Raw genomic sequence first — 20,500 nt, 5'->3', positions numbered from 1 at the left:
GAAGACAATAACAGGAACTGTCCAAAGTGAAGCACAGTGAGGAAATAGACTGAAAACAGACAGAGACCACTGAGCTGGAGACAACGTCAGGAGCCTAATAATCATACAACTGGAGTCTGTGAAGGAGAGGAGAAATATAGTGTGTGGAAGAAAGGAAAGAAAAAATAATTGAAGGCATAATCACTGAAAATGTCCAAATTTGATAAAAACTATAAATCCACAGTTTCAAGTAACTCAGTACCCAAGCAAAGAACCATGAATCAAACTACCCCAATGTACAGCATAATCAAATTGCTTATGTAATGCTTGAGTAGAATGATGGAGAGAACAGAAAATAAAACATAATAAATAGCTATGGAGGATGTTAGATGATAGTCTGTTTTATAAGAAAATAAAAAGTACAGCAGGGTACACTACAAAGAAAAAATATCTTTATATGGAGAAATTTGGAAGACATCATCTTAATCAAGTAATTAAAGTTAATACCACCAGTAAGTGACAATTTGAAATCATGTATCACTGACAGAAGGGAGCAGTGAGATGGATATCCCCCCAGTTCCCTGATATTAATGTCAAATTTCTATTACTTTAATTAAATCATAAAGAAACACCAGGCAAACCAAAATTGAGTGACACTCTATAAATCTGTATAATCTTTATAACTGTCAATGTCCTAAGAGTCAGGGACATCTGTGCCTGACAGGACAGCTAACTACCACCCATGATTCGGAACTGGGTTCTTTTGCTAAAAGGGACATTATTGGGATTATCTGAAATACTTCAATGGGGTCTGAGGAGTAGAAGGTGGTGATGTATAAATAAATGTATAAATGTTAATTGTACATAATGATTATATTATGAATATGTAAAAGCATGTTTTTACTTATAGGAAATGTTAAAGTATCCAGAGGTAACAGGCACCTGTTGACAACTCTTCTCAAATGGTTCAGGGGAAAACAAAATTCTTGGCATTGTACTTGAAACTCTTCTGTATCTTTGAGGTTATTTCCAGAGTAAAAATATTTTTTCTAAAGAAAAGAGAAATTAGAAATACTGAGTATGAATAACTTTCTTAAGAAGTTAAGCTTCAAAGCAGAGCAAACAAACGAGGCAGTTGCTAGAGGAGGAAATGAGGGGTTCAGGAGAAGAAATTTAAATTTTATATAAGATGTACAAATAACACTATATTTGAATGATGATGGAAATGATGAAATAAAGAATCAAAACTGGTGATTCAGAATGAGCAGCAAACTGCTGGAGCATGTCCCTGATAAGGGAGATGAGATCTATTGTGCAATGAAGGAATTTCCTTTTGATACGAGCAGGCATCTCCCTAGATTGACAGCTGTGAAACCCAGCTACCCAGGCACTTCACCCAACTGGACTGGGGCTGAGAATCAGTGAGAAAGGGAAGGAGGGCTCTAGGCAGTCCCAATAAAAACCACCAGATTATAATCTTGGGCTCTGAAAAACAGGAATCTATTCTGGCAGACACCTTTACAGCTCTGAGTAGTAGAAGTTGTCAGTAAGAATAAAAACCAGACCCGAGAATTTAAACTGTAAGTAAGGCTTGAGTAAATTCCATCTTCATTACATCCTGAATCCTGAAACACACCTTAAAATTAACGCTGCAAAATGCTTGCAACCCACTGATGGGTCATCACTGCCTGTGCCCATGGACAACTGCCTATGTGTTAAGGGTATCAATCATTCAATCACTCCTTCAGTTGTATTGCCTGCACTATTGGAGCCATCCAGGATTTACAGTTTCAAATTGACTCCTAAAAGGACTTCAAAGATCACACTGGGATGGAACCTTAGAATGAGAAGTTATCCTGAACATTGAATATTGCCTGTTACAAGCCTGGCAAGACAGCTGAAGGCAAAAGAAACTGTAACACCTCTGGGAAGAGATCATAAAATTTTCACACTAGAGAGACTGACCTGCACTTGTTTACAGAGATGTTTTTAACTCAGGTCAAAAGCTGTTGGCTACAGTAAAGGCTTTATCATTCATTGAACTATCAATATGTAATTCAAGTAAGGGAAAATTTAAACATCTAGTTTGATTCTTAGTAAATGCAGAAGTGTCTGTATTCTTCCCTGTGTCTTGGAATTATACTGAGAACACAACAGTCGGTATGCTGAGCAACATTAGGAATGCCAGAAATGGAAAGCAGCATACCACGATGTCCCGTACCACCAAGGTGCCCACATCACTGCTGGTGGTCAGAGGTGAGTCTAAAGGATCTCTCCGTTATGACTGTGGAAAGCACCCAGGATCAAACTTTGTTTGTGATATTAGAGAAAGTAAAATTGTATGAATAAATACCTAGCATTTTAAATTTGTACAATAAAGTGTAAATATTCTAAATAATCTTGCCCTCCCTGTTCGTCCAAGGTGATATTAAACTGATGATACACATCAATAGGATTTTCTTTTAAAAAAGGAAATAAAAGAATTAATTTTCAAAACAGTCATCAAGAAAAGTACATGGTATTTACTCAATTTAATTAAAAAAAAAAAAAGACATTCAAAATTATCCAAAGTAGTTATATTTTGAAGAAGGAAGAGCTTCCTCTGGTCTGAAAACTAGGTTATTCAGAAAAATTCATTTTCTAGGGATTTTGAATTATCAAGGTTTAGCGGTGGGCTGCCGTCCATGGGGTTGCACAGAGTTGGACACGACTGAAGCGACTTAGCAGCAGCAACAGCGGTACTGCTTCTCTAGCTCCCACGTACAATGCACAAGGCTAAGAATATACTTGGTGCTTATTACCATTGACACCACAAAAATACAAAGGATCCTAAGAGACTACTACAAGCAACTATATGCCAATAAAACGGACAACCTCAAAGAAATGGACAAATGTTTAGAAAAGTACAACCTTCCAAGCCTGAACCAGGAAGCAATAGAAAATATGAACAGACCATTCACAAGCACTGAAATTGAAACTGTAATAAAAAATCTTCCAACAAACAAAAGCCCAGGGCCAGATGGCTTCACAGGTGAATTCTATCAAGCATTTAGATACAAGTTAACACTTATCCTTCTCAAACTCTTCCAAAAATTGCAGAGGGAGGAATATCCTCAAACTCATTCTATGAGGCCACCATCACTCTGATGTCAAAACCAGACATAATATTACACAAAAAGGAAAATTACAGTCCAGTATCACTTAAGAACATAAATGCAAAAATCCTTGATGGAAAACTAGCAAATAGAATACAATAATACATTAAAAGGATCTTACACTACAATCAAGTGAGGTTTACACCAGGGGTGCAAAGTGTACATATACAAATTAGTCAATGTGATACACCATATTAACAAATGAAGAACGATGCAGAAAGTTGGGGATGAAAAGGAGGAAAAAACCTATATAATAGGAATTAGAAAAATCATCCCTTTAAATCAGAATTCTTTCTAAAATGTAAATTTTGAAATTGTCTTTAATTGAGAAATAGGATGTTTTAAAGAAAAAAATTTTGGAAAAAAAAGTTTTGAATTTATTATCTTATAAGCAAATTTCAAATAAATCTGTCGTAGCTCATTTATAAATGAGCTTCAGGGGGTTGATCATTTTTTTAGGGTGTTTGTAAAAATGCCATAAGACATATTAAAGGAGGAAAAGGAACATGAGGAATTAAACTTCTATCTTTATTTAAAAAAAAAAAAAGAATATACTTGGTGCTTAACAAACATCTACTGAATTTTGAAAATTGTACCAACCCTCATAAAAATGAAGTTTTATGCTCAATTATTAATGTATGCCTGGATTCAATTTAAGTTTTTTGTTCCACTTTCAGCAAATCAAATAAATTAAGACTGGATATCTTTGAACACAGCCTTTTCCTCTGTAAGTTCCAGACATACTATACCTATTTTGTTAACCCTGAAAATAGTCTCAGTTTGGCCTATATGTAAGGTTGAAACTTACTCTTCCTAATAAACTGAATGCAAGAATTTTAAGGAAGAGATGTTAAAACTTTTGATTCAAATGCTGGAGAAGTATTTGAAAAGTCTCAAACCTAGGATGTCTGTCCCCTCTCCAGAATGAAGCAGGATGTCTAACTGACTTGTGTCTCAGTAAAACTTTCCCTGAAGTTCAGTTCCAATGTATTATGAGTTAATTGTCAGAAAGATGATTTACTTACGAGAAATGTTTATATTTGGTTCAATAGTTACACAACTTTGTCAGTTATGAAAATCAGTCTGTTCTTTTCATGTTGAGCTGTTTTCAAAAAGAAGGTATACTATAAATGCTGGCTACTAATATTCATATACTTGACATAAAACAATTTACCTATTTTAAAATGATCAATTCTGCCCTACTTTTTGGCATTTTACTGAACTTTCTCCTATATGATGAGTTTTATTTGTCCAGTGACATCATGCTTGGAATTTCCCCAACCATAAATGTAATTGGAAATGTCATCCAAAATACAGTTCCTAATGTCTTGTTATATGATACATTTAGTACATGAACTTAAAGCTATCCACTAAAAAAAAAGTGTTTTCTCATTGCCTGCCTATCTTGTCACCAAGAAGTAGACAATAAGGTCTTTGACGTTGAGGACTGTGTAATTTATCTGACGACGGTAAAATTATTTAGTAAACTGACTAATAAGTAGGATCAGAATGGAAAAGATTCATGAACAAGTGGGAATTTAAGCTGACCTGTAATAGAGGAGTAAGATTCAGGTATTGTCCTAGTCCATTTGGGCTGCTCTAATAAAATGCCAAAACCAGGTGGATTGTAAACAACAGTTCTCGAGGCTGGAAAGTCTAAGATCAAGGTGCCGGCGATTCAGTGTCTGTTGGGTCTCGATTCCTAGTTCATAGACGCCTACCTTCTTGTTGTAACCTCACAAGGTGGAAAGGGCAAGGGAGCTTGCTGAGCCTCTATATGGGCACTAATTCCATTCCTGAGGGCTCTGCCTGCATGACCCCTAATCACTTCCCAAAGGCCCCATCTCCAAATTCTGCCACATTGGGTGTTAGGGTTTTAATGTATGAATATGGGAAGGGACACAAACATTTAGTCTACAATAAACAGGAAAAGAATAGAAAAGACCCTGATGCTGGGAAAGATTGAAGGCAGGAGGAGAAGGGGATGACAGAAGACAAGATGGTTGGATGGCATCACTGACTCAACAGACATAAGTTTGAGCAAGTTCCAGGAGATGGTGAAGGACAGGGAAGCCTGGCATGCTGCAGTCCACGGGGTTGCAAAGAGTCGGGCATGACTGAGCAATTGAACAACAACAAATAGGAAAAGAATAAGTGGAAGGGTGTTCTCACTGAGGGATTCAGAATAACCAGAGAGATGGTAATCTGCACAGCATATTCTTTAGACAGTGAAGAACGCCAGTTCGAAAGGTCTATTGGAACCATTTGGGAGAAATGAGAAATAACTTTGGCATTTATATATGAGGCCAATATAAGGAGCATTCAATTAATTAAGAGGCAATCATTTCACTCATGCTCCTGGCCTTGGCTTTATTTTGCACTTACATGTATATTATTCATGATGCCAACAATGCCATGCATTAAAGGGCTCCCTTTCAGCTTATGATGATTCTCACCCCTCCTTAACTACCCTTCCCATGCTTATGGGTGGGTGGGTTCCTGGGAGCCCTCTTTGTGCAATGTGCTGTAATTCAAGCGTTAGTTGATTGAAGCTGCAGATGGCTCATCCTTGGTAGAGCAAATGTACCACTCTAGGCAGTGAGACTTTCTTCATGGAGCTGAAAGTGTGATGTGTGATCCTGGGAGTTTTGGGCAGCCCTTTTGTGTCCACCACATGCAACGGGCAGCTGAGAAATCTATTCCTCCCAGGAAAGGAAAGAGGCTGAGAGAAGCAGAGACATCCCAGAGCGCCCACAGCTCCTGCTGGCCTTTCAGTTCTGACTCCCGATGCTCACTCAGCTACACTTCTGCTCTCAGATTCTGAGATGCCTTGTATTTTTTATCATCAATCCCTTCTTTCTGCTTAAGCCAGCTTGGGTTAGGTTTCTATTATTAGAAACCCAGAGTCCTAATATAGTGACGAATAAATAGATTCACTGAAGTCTTACTGTCCTTTGCTTTCACATGTGCTCTCTTGACTTGCACTCTCAGGACAAGCTTTCTTTCACCAGCCTTTGCTCAACAGCAGCATATCTTGTTGTTTCATACATCTGAGTGTCACAGTCTCCAAAACCTCTCTTTGCCCCTTTCCCCAGAGCCCATCCCAGCTTTCTTTGGCTTCTCTTTCCTTTCTGTCCTTGAATGAAATGCTAACGAAGAAACACAGAGAGGCTGGGAGTATAATTTATATATGCCTGAGGCTTATGAACAGATAATGGGTTCATTAGCCCAAATCTCCCAGGATCTGTGATACAAAGGGATAGGAAACACGAAGCCTTAAAAAGGAATATGCTCTTCAGATCTTCTCATGGTAAGCCTACTCTAGGCGGCCAAGGATATTCTGGAGGCCACAGAAGGGATAAGGCCACCCTTGTGGAAGGGACCCTCGACACCCCCAGTGTCAGCTGTGCCCGCTTTTCCTTGCTCCCTATTGCCTCAGCTACACTAGGCTCTGCCAGAGGGACATCAAGCCACTGCAGCCTTTATAGCTTGAAGAGGCCACTGCTGTGATTCGAAAAATCACAAACCTGGGATCTTCAAAGAGAAGTTCCTTCTTGCTGACAGGATCATGCATGGAAAGTAGGTGGAGAAACCTGAACGCTCAAAACTCTGAAAGGGACTCTAAAAGGCAGGTAAACTAGTCCTAAACCAGTGGCAGTTTTATTCCAAGAGCTAAACTAAAAATAACCTGACACTTCACCATAGCATGCCTGCCTGGCTCTGATGTGCAGAACAAATGCTGAAATATAGGCTGCCGCTGTTATTTCCAACAATTTTAGGTCCACTGATGTCAAGAGGAATTGAGAGATTTGAAAGTGACAATCAGCTAGGAAGGCAATCACTCATCGTTCAGTTTATTAGGCCAATGCTTTATGTCTCAAAGAGATACTGATTTATTTGGTCTCTTCACAAGTAGCATACCAAGGTAATCAGGGTGAGGTATTGGCTTCATTCTGATGACACTTGGTAATTATGCTTTTTGGATGTCTTACTTGTATCAGTAATAGGTCTTGTTCATTTTTTTTGGTCACCCTTTATTAGACTAGGATCCTTGAGAGCAAGAATCATTTTTTCATCTTTATCCAGCTCTATATCTCTAAGACCTAACAAGGCCAGGCAATTTAGAAAGCTCTCACTAAAATATGTATTGGATAAAGGAATAAATAATAGAAAAATAGCAAAAGTCCACTCTTATGATGAAGGTCTGGGAAAGCATTTTTAGATGCTGGGAGGGATTGGGGGCAGGAAGAAAAGGGGACGACAGAGGATGAGATGGCTGGATGGCATCACCAACTTGATGGACATGAGTTTGAGTGAACTCTGGGAGATGGTGATGGACAGGGAGGCCTGGTGTGCTTCGATTCATGGGGTCACAAAGAGTCAGACACGACTGAGCGACTGAACTGAACTGAATGATTGAGTCTTCAAGGAGTCATGGAAGTTGGCAAAGCAGAAATGCAAACAGGAGGAGACCGAATGTTCCAGCCATTTGAAATTCCCACCAAGGGAATTAAGAATGGTTCAATATGGCATGGGGGTGAGGGGAAGGGAACAAAGCTGAAAAGAGGGGCAGGGGCCAGAAGGACCTTACACACACTCTGCTGAAGAATTTGAATTTCAAGTTCCAGGTGATAGGAGTCATGAAAAGATGTTCAACAGGAGAGGAACCTAATGAGCTTTTCTTGCAGCAGTGGTCTTTGGCAGCCACATGGAGGGTAAGTGATGGTGGGGATGGACTGGGGTCAAGAAGGGATTGCAGAGGTCAGCAGTCCCTCCCTTGCAGCTAAATGCACTGTGTAGTCAGTAACTCAGGTGAGAGGTGATGATGGTCTGACCTACGGCTGAAAAGGTCTGTTTCTGCCCTGTTCCTCCCACTGTCAGTTTCTCATACCACCTACACCATCACATCCTGCTTCAGGACGTGGGCCTGGGGATGCTGAGTTGTACCAGAAAATGCCAACCATACTGGGGCTTGGCAAACACTTTCATCTTCACTGGGCCACCCCAAAAGGCAAAGTGGCATTTTGCAGAGGCCCACACACAGAACATCTCCCAGCAGGAAAAAAAAAAAAAAAAAAGAGCTGAATGACTCTTTTTGGTGCCACAGTCTTTGCGTGACCTCACTCCTCCCAGCAGGTACTATGCCCACCTGCCACATTGTACTTTTTTAAGAAAGGAAATAAAAAAGAACAGGTAAAGGGGAAAATGGAGAAGAGGAAGGTAGTGAAGGTGCAAAATAGATGTTAAGGACCCTTTATCACATTATAAATAAAGAAAAATTAAAGCAATTGCAAGAAAGAAGCTGTTTACATTTTGTGGCTCATTACCAGGATTCAAATTGTATAAAGGAGATTAAGGATAGATGGGCTGGTTATTTGCTCAGCTTACCTACAGAGGAAAATAAGCTCTCCCTTCAGACTCTAGCACAGACCTGATGGGAGTAAAAAGGAGCAAACCTCTTCCCATGGGACCATGTTTCTCTACCTTAGCTATACATTAAAACTAACTGATAATGTAAATAAAAAATTACTGTTGTCTGAATCATAGATTCTAATTTAACTGGTCTATACTGTGGTCTTAGAAATGGTTCTTTTTATCGAATTCCCTGGGTGATTTGAATGTATAGGTGGGCTGAGAATCATTCCTCTAGACCAGGGTTCAGCAAAGTTTTTCTCTAAAAGGCCAGAGAGTAAAAGTTTTAGGCTTTCTGAGCCAAGTGTCATCTGTTGCAACTATTCTACCCTGCTGTTGTAGCATCAAAGGAGCCACAGACAAGATGTAAATGAGTGTATGGGGCTGTGTGCTAATAAAGCTTTATTGACAAAAACAGACAGTGGGCTGGATTTGGCTCATGAGCCATAATTTATTGACCCTTGCTCTAGAAGCACATTCCAAAGGAGGGCTGGATTGTCCAGGTTCCTAAGGCAGGTATGGACAAATCTTACAGTTTAAAAAAGGCATTTGGAAAACTGTTCTAATTTTAATAAAATGAAATACACTGCTGAGTTCCATGTCATAAAATGCTCAGGTCTTCTGAGGAAGTGAAGCTTTGATGGTTGGCAAAAATTTACTACCTGTGGTAGCTATCTATGTGGGTTAATTTACATTGAAAATCTGCCAACAAAAGGTTTCTATTTAAAGTCCTGGCTCAACATGTTAGGTCCAACTTAAGGCAAAGCTATCAGGTTAGATCTGGGGAATGAGAGAAAGAAATAAGTAGATTACTATCTTTTATGAAACCTTTATGCTGTTTGACTTCTCAGGGAGACCATGTGTGGTTTTTGTGTTCTGAAGGAAAAAATCCAAGAGTATAAAAGAGAAAAAAAGTAAAAATAAAAATGGTGGATAGAAGGGCTAGACCTGAAGATAAACACTAAAAATTAGAACATACATCAGGATAGAAAAAATTAAACCCAAGTGAGAAGGACTTCTTTACAAGGTCAGAGAAGTGAACTGGTCGATTGCTATGTTTTGTGGCTTCTCCAAATCCTTTGGCTAGAATTCAGCCATGAGCCTATGTTCTGCTTTGAAGTTTACTCAGCGAACTAGCTTTAATTTATACTATCATTTTATTCTGGAAAATTCCAGAGAGGGCCAAGGCACATTAGAAAATGAACTTTTGCCTAACTATTAAGTTTCTCTCCCACCATCTTTGTTTTTTTTTGTTTTTTTTTTTAATACATTTATTTATTTATTTATTTATTTTTGGCTGTGCTAGGTCTTCCTTGCTACACGGGCTTTTCTCTGATTGCAGCGAATGGGCCTACTCTCTGTGGTGTGAGCCTCTCATCGTGGTGGCTTCACTTCCTACAGAGAACAGGCTCTAGGGCACATGGGCTTCAGCAAGCTGAAGCACGTGGGCTCAGTAGTTATGGCTCCTGGGTTCTGGAGTGCAGTAGTTGTGGCACACGGGCTTAGCTGCTCTGTGGCATGTGGGATCTTCCCAGACCAGGGATCGAACTGGTGTCTCCTGCATTGGCAGGCAGATTCTTTACCACTGAGCCACCAGGGAAGCCCTCTCCCACCATCTTTGGTTTCATCACTCTCCATAGAAGAGTAGTCAAATGACACTTGGCTACAAGTTATACTCCTGACAAGGCCAGCTGAGCCTGTGTGTGACGCCATGCTCACCTTTATCCTATCGATGTTGGCTTCCATCTTCAGCTGTTCTACCAGTTTCCTGGCTTGTGCTATGCTGGCGGTGTTGTTGCTGGCCATTGGAATGCTGGGTAGGTTTCAGATACACTAGGAAAGAAAACAAGGAGGAAAAATACATCAGAGAAATCACCAGCTGCCAAATGTGTGGGTTCACCATAACTGGGAGATCCCAAAAGAATGAGTGCAGTCAGGCCAGGCTTCTCCAGCCATCTACATCCCCAACCCAGCACTGTGTCTGACGGGCAGGCAGACCAGAGAGATGAGGATTGTTTTTCCTTCTCCCTATTTCTCCCCCTTCCATTCTTTCTTCAGGGGGAATCATTAAATCAGCTAAGATGAACTGCCACATGAAGAAAGCAAGTTATCAAATTTATGAAATTTATTACAGAAGGGGACAACAGAGGATGAGATGGTTGGATGGCATCACCGACTCAATGGACATGAGTTTGAGTAAGCTTCCAGAGTTGGTGATGGACAGGGAAGCCTGGCATGCTGTAGTCCATGGGGTCGCAAAGAGTCTGACATGACTGAGCGACTGAACTGAACTGAATTTATGAAATAAGTTTATGAAATAAATTCAAAGTGGTAAGGGTGACAGTATGCATAATTATTGTTGTCATTTATTGGGCACTGCTGTGGTTAGATATTGGAGAAGGAAATGGCAACCCACTGCAGTACTGTTGCTTGGAGAATCCCATGGACAGAGGAGCCTGGTGGGCTACAGTCCACAGGGTCGCAAAGAGTCCGACACGACTGAGCGAATCCTTAGTATTGTTAGATATTGCTTTAGAGAGTGGAGTTCTGTACCTATGTAGATGGTGAGGTGGGTTCTTTGTCTCTGGCTCTGTCAGACCTCTTTCCATCCTTGCCCCCCACCCCCTTCAAATCCTATCCCAATTTCATTTCTTTTCTAATTATTTCTTGACCCCTCCCATCTTACTTTATTCTTGCCGTTCACCTCAGAAAGTATCCTATTCTATTTTCAGTGCCCACTTCCCCCAGATTGTGATCAGGTCTTCCTCCATGTCAAGGTGCCATATGCTATTTCTGGACTGTCTTGTAAATTTGCCCTTTAGGTCACTGAAGCAATGTCTGAGAGCTGCAATTTAACTAGAGTGCATGACCCCATAAATGAGAAGCATTAAACACTGCTTTAGTCAACACCAGTTGGGTCTTGTTCGGAAGATATTATATTAAAAACCACGACTTCCACTAGCTTTGGGGAATATCTTTATCTAGGGATAAAGTAGGCTCAGGCTACAATTTCAAAAAGGAAAGAAGACACATAGAAAACCTGTAGAAAGAAAAATAAGCCATAATAAATTCAGTACATAGGTTTTTACATATCCATGAAAATCAGGAAACAATTTTTATTTAATTACCAAAAAAGCAAAAGTCTACAAATTATTCTCTTTGCTTTTTATTTCTTGATATCTAGTTCTTCCAGACAACAAAAATAATTAGACAGAACTCTCTGTGGACAAAGAGGTCCCTGCATAGAGAATGTTATTTTATAAAGAATACTGCAAATGCTAACCCAACAGCACACAGTATAAATTGGAAGATAGTTAACTGTTTCAGGGGCTTCCCTAGTGGCTCAGATGGTAAAGAGCCTGCCTGCAATGCAGGAGACCTGGGTTTGATCCCTGGGTCAGGAAGATCCCCTGGAGAAGGGAATGGCAACCCACTCCAGTATTCTTGCCTGGAGAATTCCATGGACAGAGGAGCCTGGTGGGCTACAGTCCATGGGGTCCCAAAGAGCTGAACATGACTGAGTGACTAACACTTTTAACTGTTCTCTCAATTTATTTTCAAAGGGCTTTGAGACAATAAAATGGGAAGGAAGGCTGAAAGAATTTTGAAGTGGAAGATTTCTGAACTCCAGGTTCAAATGCTTGAAGATCAAGGGAGGGATATTGCATATAAAAACAAACAAAAGGGAGGCTTTAACAACAACAATGATTTCATCAGTATGGTTAGGGATGGAATCATTTAAATATAATTTAACCCACAGGTAAATTATATGCCCCAAATCAAACAAACAACTTACAGCCTCGTAAAACTTCACAGGGCCAATCAAAAGAAAGTGAAAGTCGCTCTGTCGTGTCCGACTCTTTGTGATCCCATGGACTATGCAGTTCATGGAATTCTCCAGGTCAGAATCCTGGAGTGGGTAGCCTTTCCCTTCTCCAGGGAATCTTCCCAACCCAGGGATCAAACTCACTCATCTAGTAGCATAGCATAACTCTTCCATTCACCCAAAGATGGAAGGAGCCACGATCTACAGGACCATGGAAACCGCTCTGGGAAGTTAATATTTCCTCCAGATTAGAATTTATCACACTAGGGTACAGACTATCACAGAATTTCCAAATCCTCATTGGACCTGAGGGAGCTATGAGACTGGTCAGCTATGATGCTGGCTTTCAGTCTAAACCAGATCACTCAGTAACTTGTGGCAGATCCCACAAGTCTCTGGAAGTCTCTGGTATTAGAAGAGCTTGCTTCCAATACCATTTTTCCTTGTCTTCATCAGTGATAACAATTTTTTTTTTCTTTTGAACAAAGACCACAAGAACCCTGAATTTTAGTTAGGTATATTTTGCTGAAAAATACACTCCCAGGTTCCCTTGCAGCTTGATATGGTTATTTGACTATGTTACGGCCACTGAGACATAAGCAGAAGTGTCCCTGAAGGAAAGGGAGGTGCTCTGTGCCTCCCCTTCCTCTTGCTGCTGGCCTAGAAGGTAGTCATGTTCAGTACAGGGTTCTACCTTGAACAAAAGGCCTAACACTCCAGGATGAGCAGGAAGAGATGGTCCTTACTGATACTGTAGAGCCACCATGTCAGCTGTGAACTGGCTGCCATCTGCGTGAACAGAAATAAGCACCTATCTTGTTTATACCACTATTATTAAGGGTTTCTCTGCTGTTAGCTGACAAATCTGCCATTAACTGATTAAATGATCCATTATTTTCATTTGAGTATCCAGGAAAAGTCTATGTCCTAATGCCTGTTTATGTTCCCTGGAAAAGGCATAGCTGTCCTTAGGAGGCTGAGATGGAAAGCGTGTGAGTTTTCTATTGCTGCTGTAACATATTACTATAAATTTAGTATTACTAGCTTAAAGAATATAAATTTATTATCTTACAGTTCTGGAAGTTAGAAGTCTGAAATAGGTCCCACTAACCTAAAATCAAGATATTGGCAGATATTCCTTCTGGAGGTCTAAGGGAAAATGTTTCCTTTCCTTTTCTAGCTTCTAAAGATTGCTGACATTCCTTGGCTCTTGGCTTTTTTCTTCATTTTCAAAACCAACAAAAGTGAGTTGACTCCTTTTGATTCTTTATCAGTCCAAGCTCTTCTGTAGTCACCTGGCTTTTTGATTCTCCTCTGCCTCCTTCTTCCACTTTTAAGAACCATTGTAACCACACTGGATCTACTCTGATAATACAGGATAATCTCCTTATCGTTAGGTCAGCTGATTAGCAACCTTAATTCCATTTGAACCTCAAATCCCCTTTGACATGTAACACAACAATCTGCAGGTTCCAGGTACGGGGACACAGACATTTTGGGGGGCCTTTATTCTATCTACCATGGAAGGAGACCTTTGTGCAGGTAGAGAAGTAAAGTGGGAAGGTGGAGTGTTGAGATAGGAAAAGAAGAGGGATGAGAGAGGACACAAGTCTAGAAATGCAGGGGAAAGAATACATAAAACCTAAATGGTCTTGAAACCATTTACCTCAGATTGGGACTTGAACCCATGTGCCAGGATTTGAATCTAGCCAAAACCTAGTTTGGGACTCAAACCCACATGGCCAGGACTCAAATCCAGCTAAAACCCTGCTTGGGATTTGAACTCATGATCTTTTAATTAGAACACACTTACCTGATGTCTGAACTTTCTGAGGCTCAGGTTGTTTATGTCTCAGAGCATAAGGAATTCAGTGAGAGGCAAAGTGACAGGCAAGACGTAGATTTACTAATATAGGGTGCTTGTAAGAAATGCTGATGGGCAGGCAAGGGAGCTCTGAGTGGGTTACAATTTATAATGAATAAGGGTCTTTCCCCCTTTTTCAAGTAGACATAGATGCAGACATAAGGCATACATCACTAGCTCCTCCTTCATATTAGGCAGGAAAGTGCCTGACCCTATGAGGTCAGGGGCTTCCCAAGGGGGTGCCAATGGTAAAGAACCCGCCTGCCAATGCAGGCAGGAGACATAAGAGATGCAGATTCCATCCCTGGGTCAGGAAGATCCCCCTGGATGAGGGCACGTCAACCCACTTCAGTATTCTTGTCTGGAGAATCCCATGGACAGAGGAACCGGGCAGGCTACAGCTCTGGGGCTGCTAAGTCACTTCAGTCATGTCTGCTTCAGTACATAGGGTTGCAAAGAATTACACGACTGAAGCAACTGAGCACACATGCACTATGAGGTCTAGAACTGTGGTATGCAGGAAGGGTGGTAACACTTTTCTTCCATCTAATGGCCTGGGGCATATATTGTGGTTTTGCTCATGGTTTTATACTTAAGCAAGCCTGCTTCATTGAACAATGTTCCAGTAGGTTTCTCAAGCGATCATTAACTTACAGTGGCCTCCTAAAGTTTCCTAGGTTTCCTTCTCTATCTATACTCTCCTACCAGGACTTCTACAACTACCTGTGTAACGATGCTATTCTATCCCTATCAGCCTTAAGAAAAAAAGGAGACAAAGGGTTTGGTTTGTGCTTTTAGTTTTAGAAAGATCCTGTATATTTTTGTTTTACCATATGACCCCCCCAAAATCTAGAGCCACTTTTAGAATCATTTAGTGTATTTTCTTCTTTTTCACTTTCAGCTGCTTTCCCACAAAAGCAATGAAGAAATCCTCCTCGCAAAAACTGAAAGAACTAGAGAGTCCTAGACCAGTGTTCCAAAGAAGTATGTAATATTGAGATTTATAAGAAATATATTTGGTCTTTGATCTGTTCTTGGCTCAGAGCTCCTAAAACCCTTGTAATCTCCTATGGTAATAGGAATAAAGGTCTTTTGTTATGTTAATGAGGTGACTTTCGGAAAGCTCTTAAGCAAGCTGGGTATGGGGTGGGGGTGGGGGGGGCCAGGGCGGCGGTGGGGGGGGGGGTGGTGCGGCGGGGGTGGAGTGGGGCGGAGGCTGTTTGCTAGGAGAACCAACCATGTAATTAGAGGGTTGGAAATTTCAGTACCTACCCACCCCCCACCCCAACTTCCTGGAGGGGAGAAAGGTTGGAGGTAGAACCAATAGCCAGTGGCCAATGATTTAATTAATTGTGACTGTATAAAGGAGGCTCCATAAAGACTCAAAAGGACACAGTGTGGAGAGCTTCCTGGTTGATGACTTCGTGATGATCCTGGAAGAGCGGTCTACCTAGAGAGGGTACTGGAGCTCTGCACACTGTCCCCACATCTTGCCCTTTCATCTGGCTGTTTCTGAGTTACATTCTTTTATAATCAACTGGTAACCTAGTATATAAAATGTTTCTCTGAGTTCTGTAATAGTAAATTAGTCAAATCCAAGTACTTTATATTTTCAAATATTTTGTTAAAGATTTTTGCATCAGTCTTCATGAGATTATTGTTCTCTTCAGCTTTGCTTTTCTTTTTCTTTATTCCTTCTTTCTTTCTCCCTCTCTCTCTCCTTTTTTATCCTCCTACCTCTCCTTAGCTTTGGTGTCAGGATAATGTTGCTGCTGCTGCTAAGTCGCTTCAGTCTTGTCCGACTCTGTGCGACCCCATAGACAGCAGCCTACCAGGCTCCTCATCCCTGGGATTCTCCAGGCAAGAACACTGGAGTGGGTTGCCATTTCCTTCTCCAATGCATGAAAGTGAACAGTGAAAGTGAAGTCGCTCAGTTGCGTCCAACTCTTAGTGACCCCAAGGACTGCAGCTTACCAGGCTCCTCCGTCCATGGGATTTTCCAGGCAAGAGTACTGGAGTCAGGATAATGCTTGCCTCTTAAAATGAACTGGGAAGAGTTACATCCTATTCTATTTTCTGGAGGGTATTATGTAATACTGCTGCTGCTAAGTTGCTTCAGTCGTGTCTGACTCTGTGTGACCCCATAGACAGCAGCCCCCCATCCCTGGGATTCTCCAGGCAAGAACACTGGAGTGGGTTGCCATTTCCTTTTTCCAATGCAAGTATATGCCAAATATTTTGATAGAAACCATTGATGATATCATCTTGTATCACCAAAACCAAGGAGGAGGTCATGGGAACCTCTGATTTATAGCCAGGTAGGGGGAGTGGGGAGAAGGCAGTCTTGTGGGATTCAACCTTTAACCTATGGAACCAGATGCTGTCCCTGGGCAGACAGTGTGAGAATTAAAGAATTAAGTTAAATTGCAGGACCGTCAACTGCATGAGAGGATTGCTGTTTGGTGTGAAGGGTACCTGCATGTCAACATACAGTTCAGATCTCAATTGCAAGCCCAGGTTGTACTTCTGACTGACTGGCTATAATTTTTTTGAGTATATACCTAGTATACATCCAATAGAGTTGTCGGATCATTGGGTAAGCTTATTTTAATTCTTTGAGGAACAGCAATACTGTTTTCCACAACAGCAGTGCCATTTTACATTATCACTAAAAGTACATAAGGGTTCCAGTTTCTCCTCATCCTCATAAACTTTTTTTTTTTTTGAAAGTAGACATTATCTTTTTTTTTTTTTTTTTTGAAAGTAGACATCCTAATAGTGTGAGGTAGTATCTCATGCAGTTTGATTTGCATTTCAATAATTAGTGATGTTGAGCACCTTTTCATGTGTTCATTGGCCATTTGGGTATCTTTTTTGCAAAAATGTCTATTCAAGCCTTTTGCCCATTTTATAATAAAGTCAGGTTTGCTACTATTGAACTTTAGGAGTTTTCTATATATTCTGGATATTAACCTCTAATCAGACATATGGTTTGGAAATAGTGTACTGTGATACATAAAAGTTTTTAATTTTTGTGAAGTCCAATTTTTCTATTTTTTTCTTTTGTTGCCTATGTCTTTGATGTTACAGCCAGGAAATCACTGCCAACTCCATTGCTGTGAAGGTTATGCTCCATTTTGTTTTGAAGGAGAGAAGAATATACTAACCTCAAAATATATCACGATGGTATATTGATGATATTGAATTAAAGTTATTTAAGAAAACAGTCATGAAAGAAGAACACTTTCACTCTCTTTGTCCCCTTGAAACCAAGAAATAAATCTCCCATATGAAAGTACCCACCCTCTACCAGAAGGTAGAAGTTATCCTCATTGCCAGAGATGGGGAATTCAGGGCCAAGAGGGCTGTATCAACAAACCTTGTAACCTCTTCCTTAATTTGCTACCCCAAACCAGAACTCTGTTGTCTAGTCAATTCTTCACAAACATATTGTTTCCCTGGCTAAAAGGTATAAAAGCTGCTGCTTTGGTCACTTCTTTGAGTCTCATATCTTTATGGGCTGTTGTATGTACAAAATCAAATTTGGTTTTCTCCTGTTAATCTTATGTCAATTTAATTATTAGAGTAATCAAAGAATTAAGAATGGAAGAAGGGGAAAGCGTTCATCCTCTACAGCTTAGGTGCCCAAAATGGGGCCTTCCCCTAGCTGGACACTGTTCACCTTTGGGCTGCTGCAGTGGAGAGATCCTGGGACCTCTGGCAAGTGCTGGCAGAAGGAAAGAATTCTTACCCAATCAGTCTCCCAGATCTCAGCCTGCAACACGTGGTAGAAGTGAGAATGGTTAAGAGTCCTTTTCTTTTTCTAAATTCAGATTAGTAGGAGAAAATATTTGTATGAGTTAGTTTTTTAGGTAGAGCAACTTGTAAAGATTTGTTATGAGTATGCTTGCTATCTATTGATTCCTTTTCTTCTAGAGATGGTGATTGTTTTCCTTTTCCTCCAACTTTTGTGTCATTTCTCATAAGGAGAAATATCATAGGGTAGAATGCAGGCATAAGTTCTGTAAGCCTATTGTTTGAGCTGCCTTCACACCCTGGTGAGTTCATGGTTTTTATCAGACTGGCATCTATTTAGACAGACTTTGCTCTGGGCTCTCTAATGTAAGAGACTGAAGTTTTCCTTTCATCTTGTTCTGTATCCTGAGAGCATGACTCTGTGACCATTAAGAATATTCTCTGGTTTCTGCTAGCCAGAGGGTGCAAATAATAGCTTGCATATGGTGGCCACTTGAACAGACTGAATTCCAAGGCACGAAGTCACAAGCATTGTGCTCTTTGTCCAACTGTTTCAGCTTTCAGGGGAGTTTGTCATAAAGGGTCCTTGTCCATAAGGGGTCTTTGTCATCTTAGCCTTCGTTGTCTAGTTAGTGCTGGAGAAGTCTCATTCTATTAATGCCTGCCTGGTGTTGCAGATTAGTAGGTCTGTGACTAGAGCAGCCTTCTGTTCTTGTCAGAGACTAGAGTCACTCTTTGCAATACACTGTTCTTACTGCCTGGGACAACAAAGGTCTTTGCTTTCTTAGGCTAAATCTGGGAATAAACTTTCTGGATCTTCTGAGGGCTGTATCTTTTGCACTTTCCTTTGGGATGCCTCTTGCATCCATGGTTAAATCATATAAAGGCTTTTTGGTTTGAGTCACTATTGTGATTAATATAAGTTCCTACTCATCAATGATCAGACAAAGGATCCTTTGAACTGGCCATGTTTGAAAAAAAGAGTTTTTTATGGAGGTTCTCACTCATAACAACATCTTACTGGTACCTATGGAAAGACCAAGTTAAAAAGAGAACACAATGGAACACAATGGCCATAGCCTTAGCGACTCTCTTAGCAAGACGAAAGAACAGACATTAGACTTAGAACCAAAATTAAAGACCACATCCAACATAAATTCCCCTTCATCTCCTCAGCAACTTCTCTTAGTTCCCCAACTCCTCCATATTCCCCAGAAAATTCCTTAAATACCCAGCCACCTGTTTGAACCTCCATTTCTCTAAAAGATTTATAGGGAACACTCTGATCTCTAGGCCTCAAATATATAGGTTACTCTTGTAAATGATGAAAGCTAAGAAGTAAATTTAACAGAAGCACCCAGGATGGAGAATAAGGTTCTCTTTGCTATCCCTTACAGCTCCTTGCCTTCTGGGACTCTGTCATCAGGCTCTGCCAGCTTTGGGTCTTTCCATACAATGTCCTTTGCCCTTTGCAGATGTATCGTGGACACCCCTACTCCTACCCCATGAACACCACAAAGAATTCATATCCTCTAGAGATCTTTCAAATTATAAAACCCTTTTATCTCCACCTTCAGAAGATCCTACCAAATTTAAAGAGGTATTAAAAAGATTAGTGGCCATTTACAACACTTTTTACAGAGGAAAACAGATGACCAGAATTTGTCCCAGGCCCTCCTATTAAATGGTCAGGAAATGGATCAGCTGGAGGCTGATGTTTAGCAAATGTATCAATATTATGTCTTTTTATATATTATGTGCGAAGGTACACTTAGAAAAAGGAGAACATCCAAAGGCCTTTGTAGCATGCTTTGCACAGACTTTTCAAAGGCATACTGCATTAAGCCCTGAAGATCCAGAATATAGAAATCTTTCAATTTCCTCCTTAATAGGAAATTTTCTCCTAAATTTAACAAGGCAAATTCAAAAGTCCTGGATGCATAGTCAACCTCTAAGCACTGTGATGGAAGCAGCTACCTAATTCTTTAAAGATAGCTTGCAGGAATTCAGGAGAAAAAAGGAATTACAATCAACAATACTTGATTTATCTGCTTGAATCTTTAGAAAAACAAAAGCATAACTTTGAACGCAACTCAAAGTCCCCTTAGACCTTTTCCCGTTTGCCTTCAGGTGTTTGCAGATATTATTAAAAAAAAAATCAGGACAGTGGAAGTACAATTGCCCTGACTTAAGGGAAAGAAGAAAAAAAATTAAACAGCAATTATCCTGGACTTCTGATAATAAATATACACCAAAATTCCTAGGAGAAAACTTACATTCTTTCCCTGTTCCTTGAAGATGTAAATATTATCATGTATTTATAATGAAAATACCTCAGAAGGTAAATAAAACACTGCTCACAACTGCCTAAGACACAAGATAAAAAGGGGGTGGGGGAGGTTTTTAAAAATATAAACTGCTCTAAAACTCACTTGCCTAAATCAAGTCCACAGTGTTCAAAAGACTGTCAAGGACGATCTTGTCAAGGACAAACACAAAAGTCTTTTG

The 20,500-nt window shown here is 40.3% G+C and overlaps 1 protein-coding gene across 10 annotated transcripts in view; it reads right to left on the bottom strand.

Annotated features, from left to right (window-relative positions):
• Positions 1-20,500, bottom strand: part of GNG2 (G protein subunit gamma 2) — a 137,200-nt gene that overhangs the window by 12,740 nt on the left and 103,960 nt on the right. For 8 of the 10 annotated variants that reach the window (NM_174072.4, XM_059890193.1, XM_059890194.1 and 5 more), the window contains 1 exon segment: positions 10,266-10,379. In NM_174072.4, the coding sequence (NP_776497.1) occupies positions 10,266-10,352 (87 nt within the window). In that variant the 5' untranslated portion in view covers positions 10,353-10,379. 10 annotated transcript variants of the gene reach the window in all.

Source organism: Bos taurus, chromosome 10, assembly GCF_002263795.3.
Source record: "Bos taurus isolate L1 Dominette 01449 registration number 42190680 breed Hereford chromosome 10, ARS-UCD2.0, whole genome shotgun sequence".
Classification (NCBI taxonomy): Eukaryota; Metazoa; Chordata; class Mammalia; order Artiodactyla; family Bovidae; genus Bos; species Bos taurus.
This window is presented reverse-complemented; position numbering and strand designations above follow the sequence as displayed.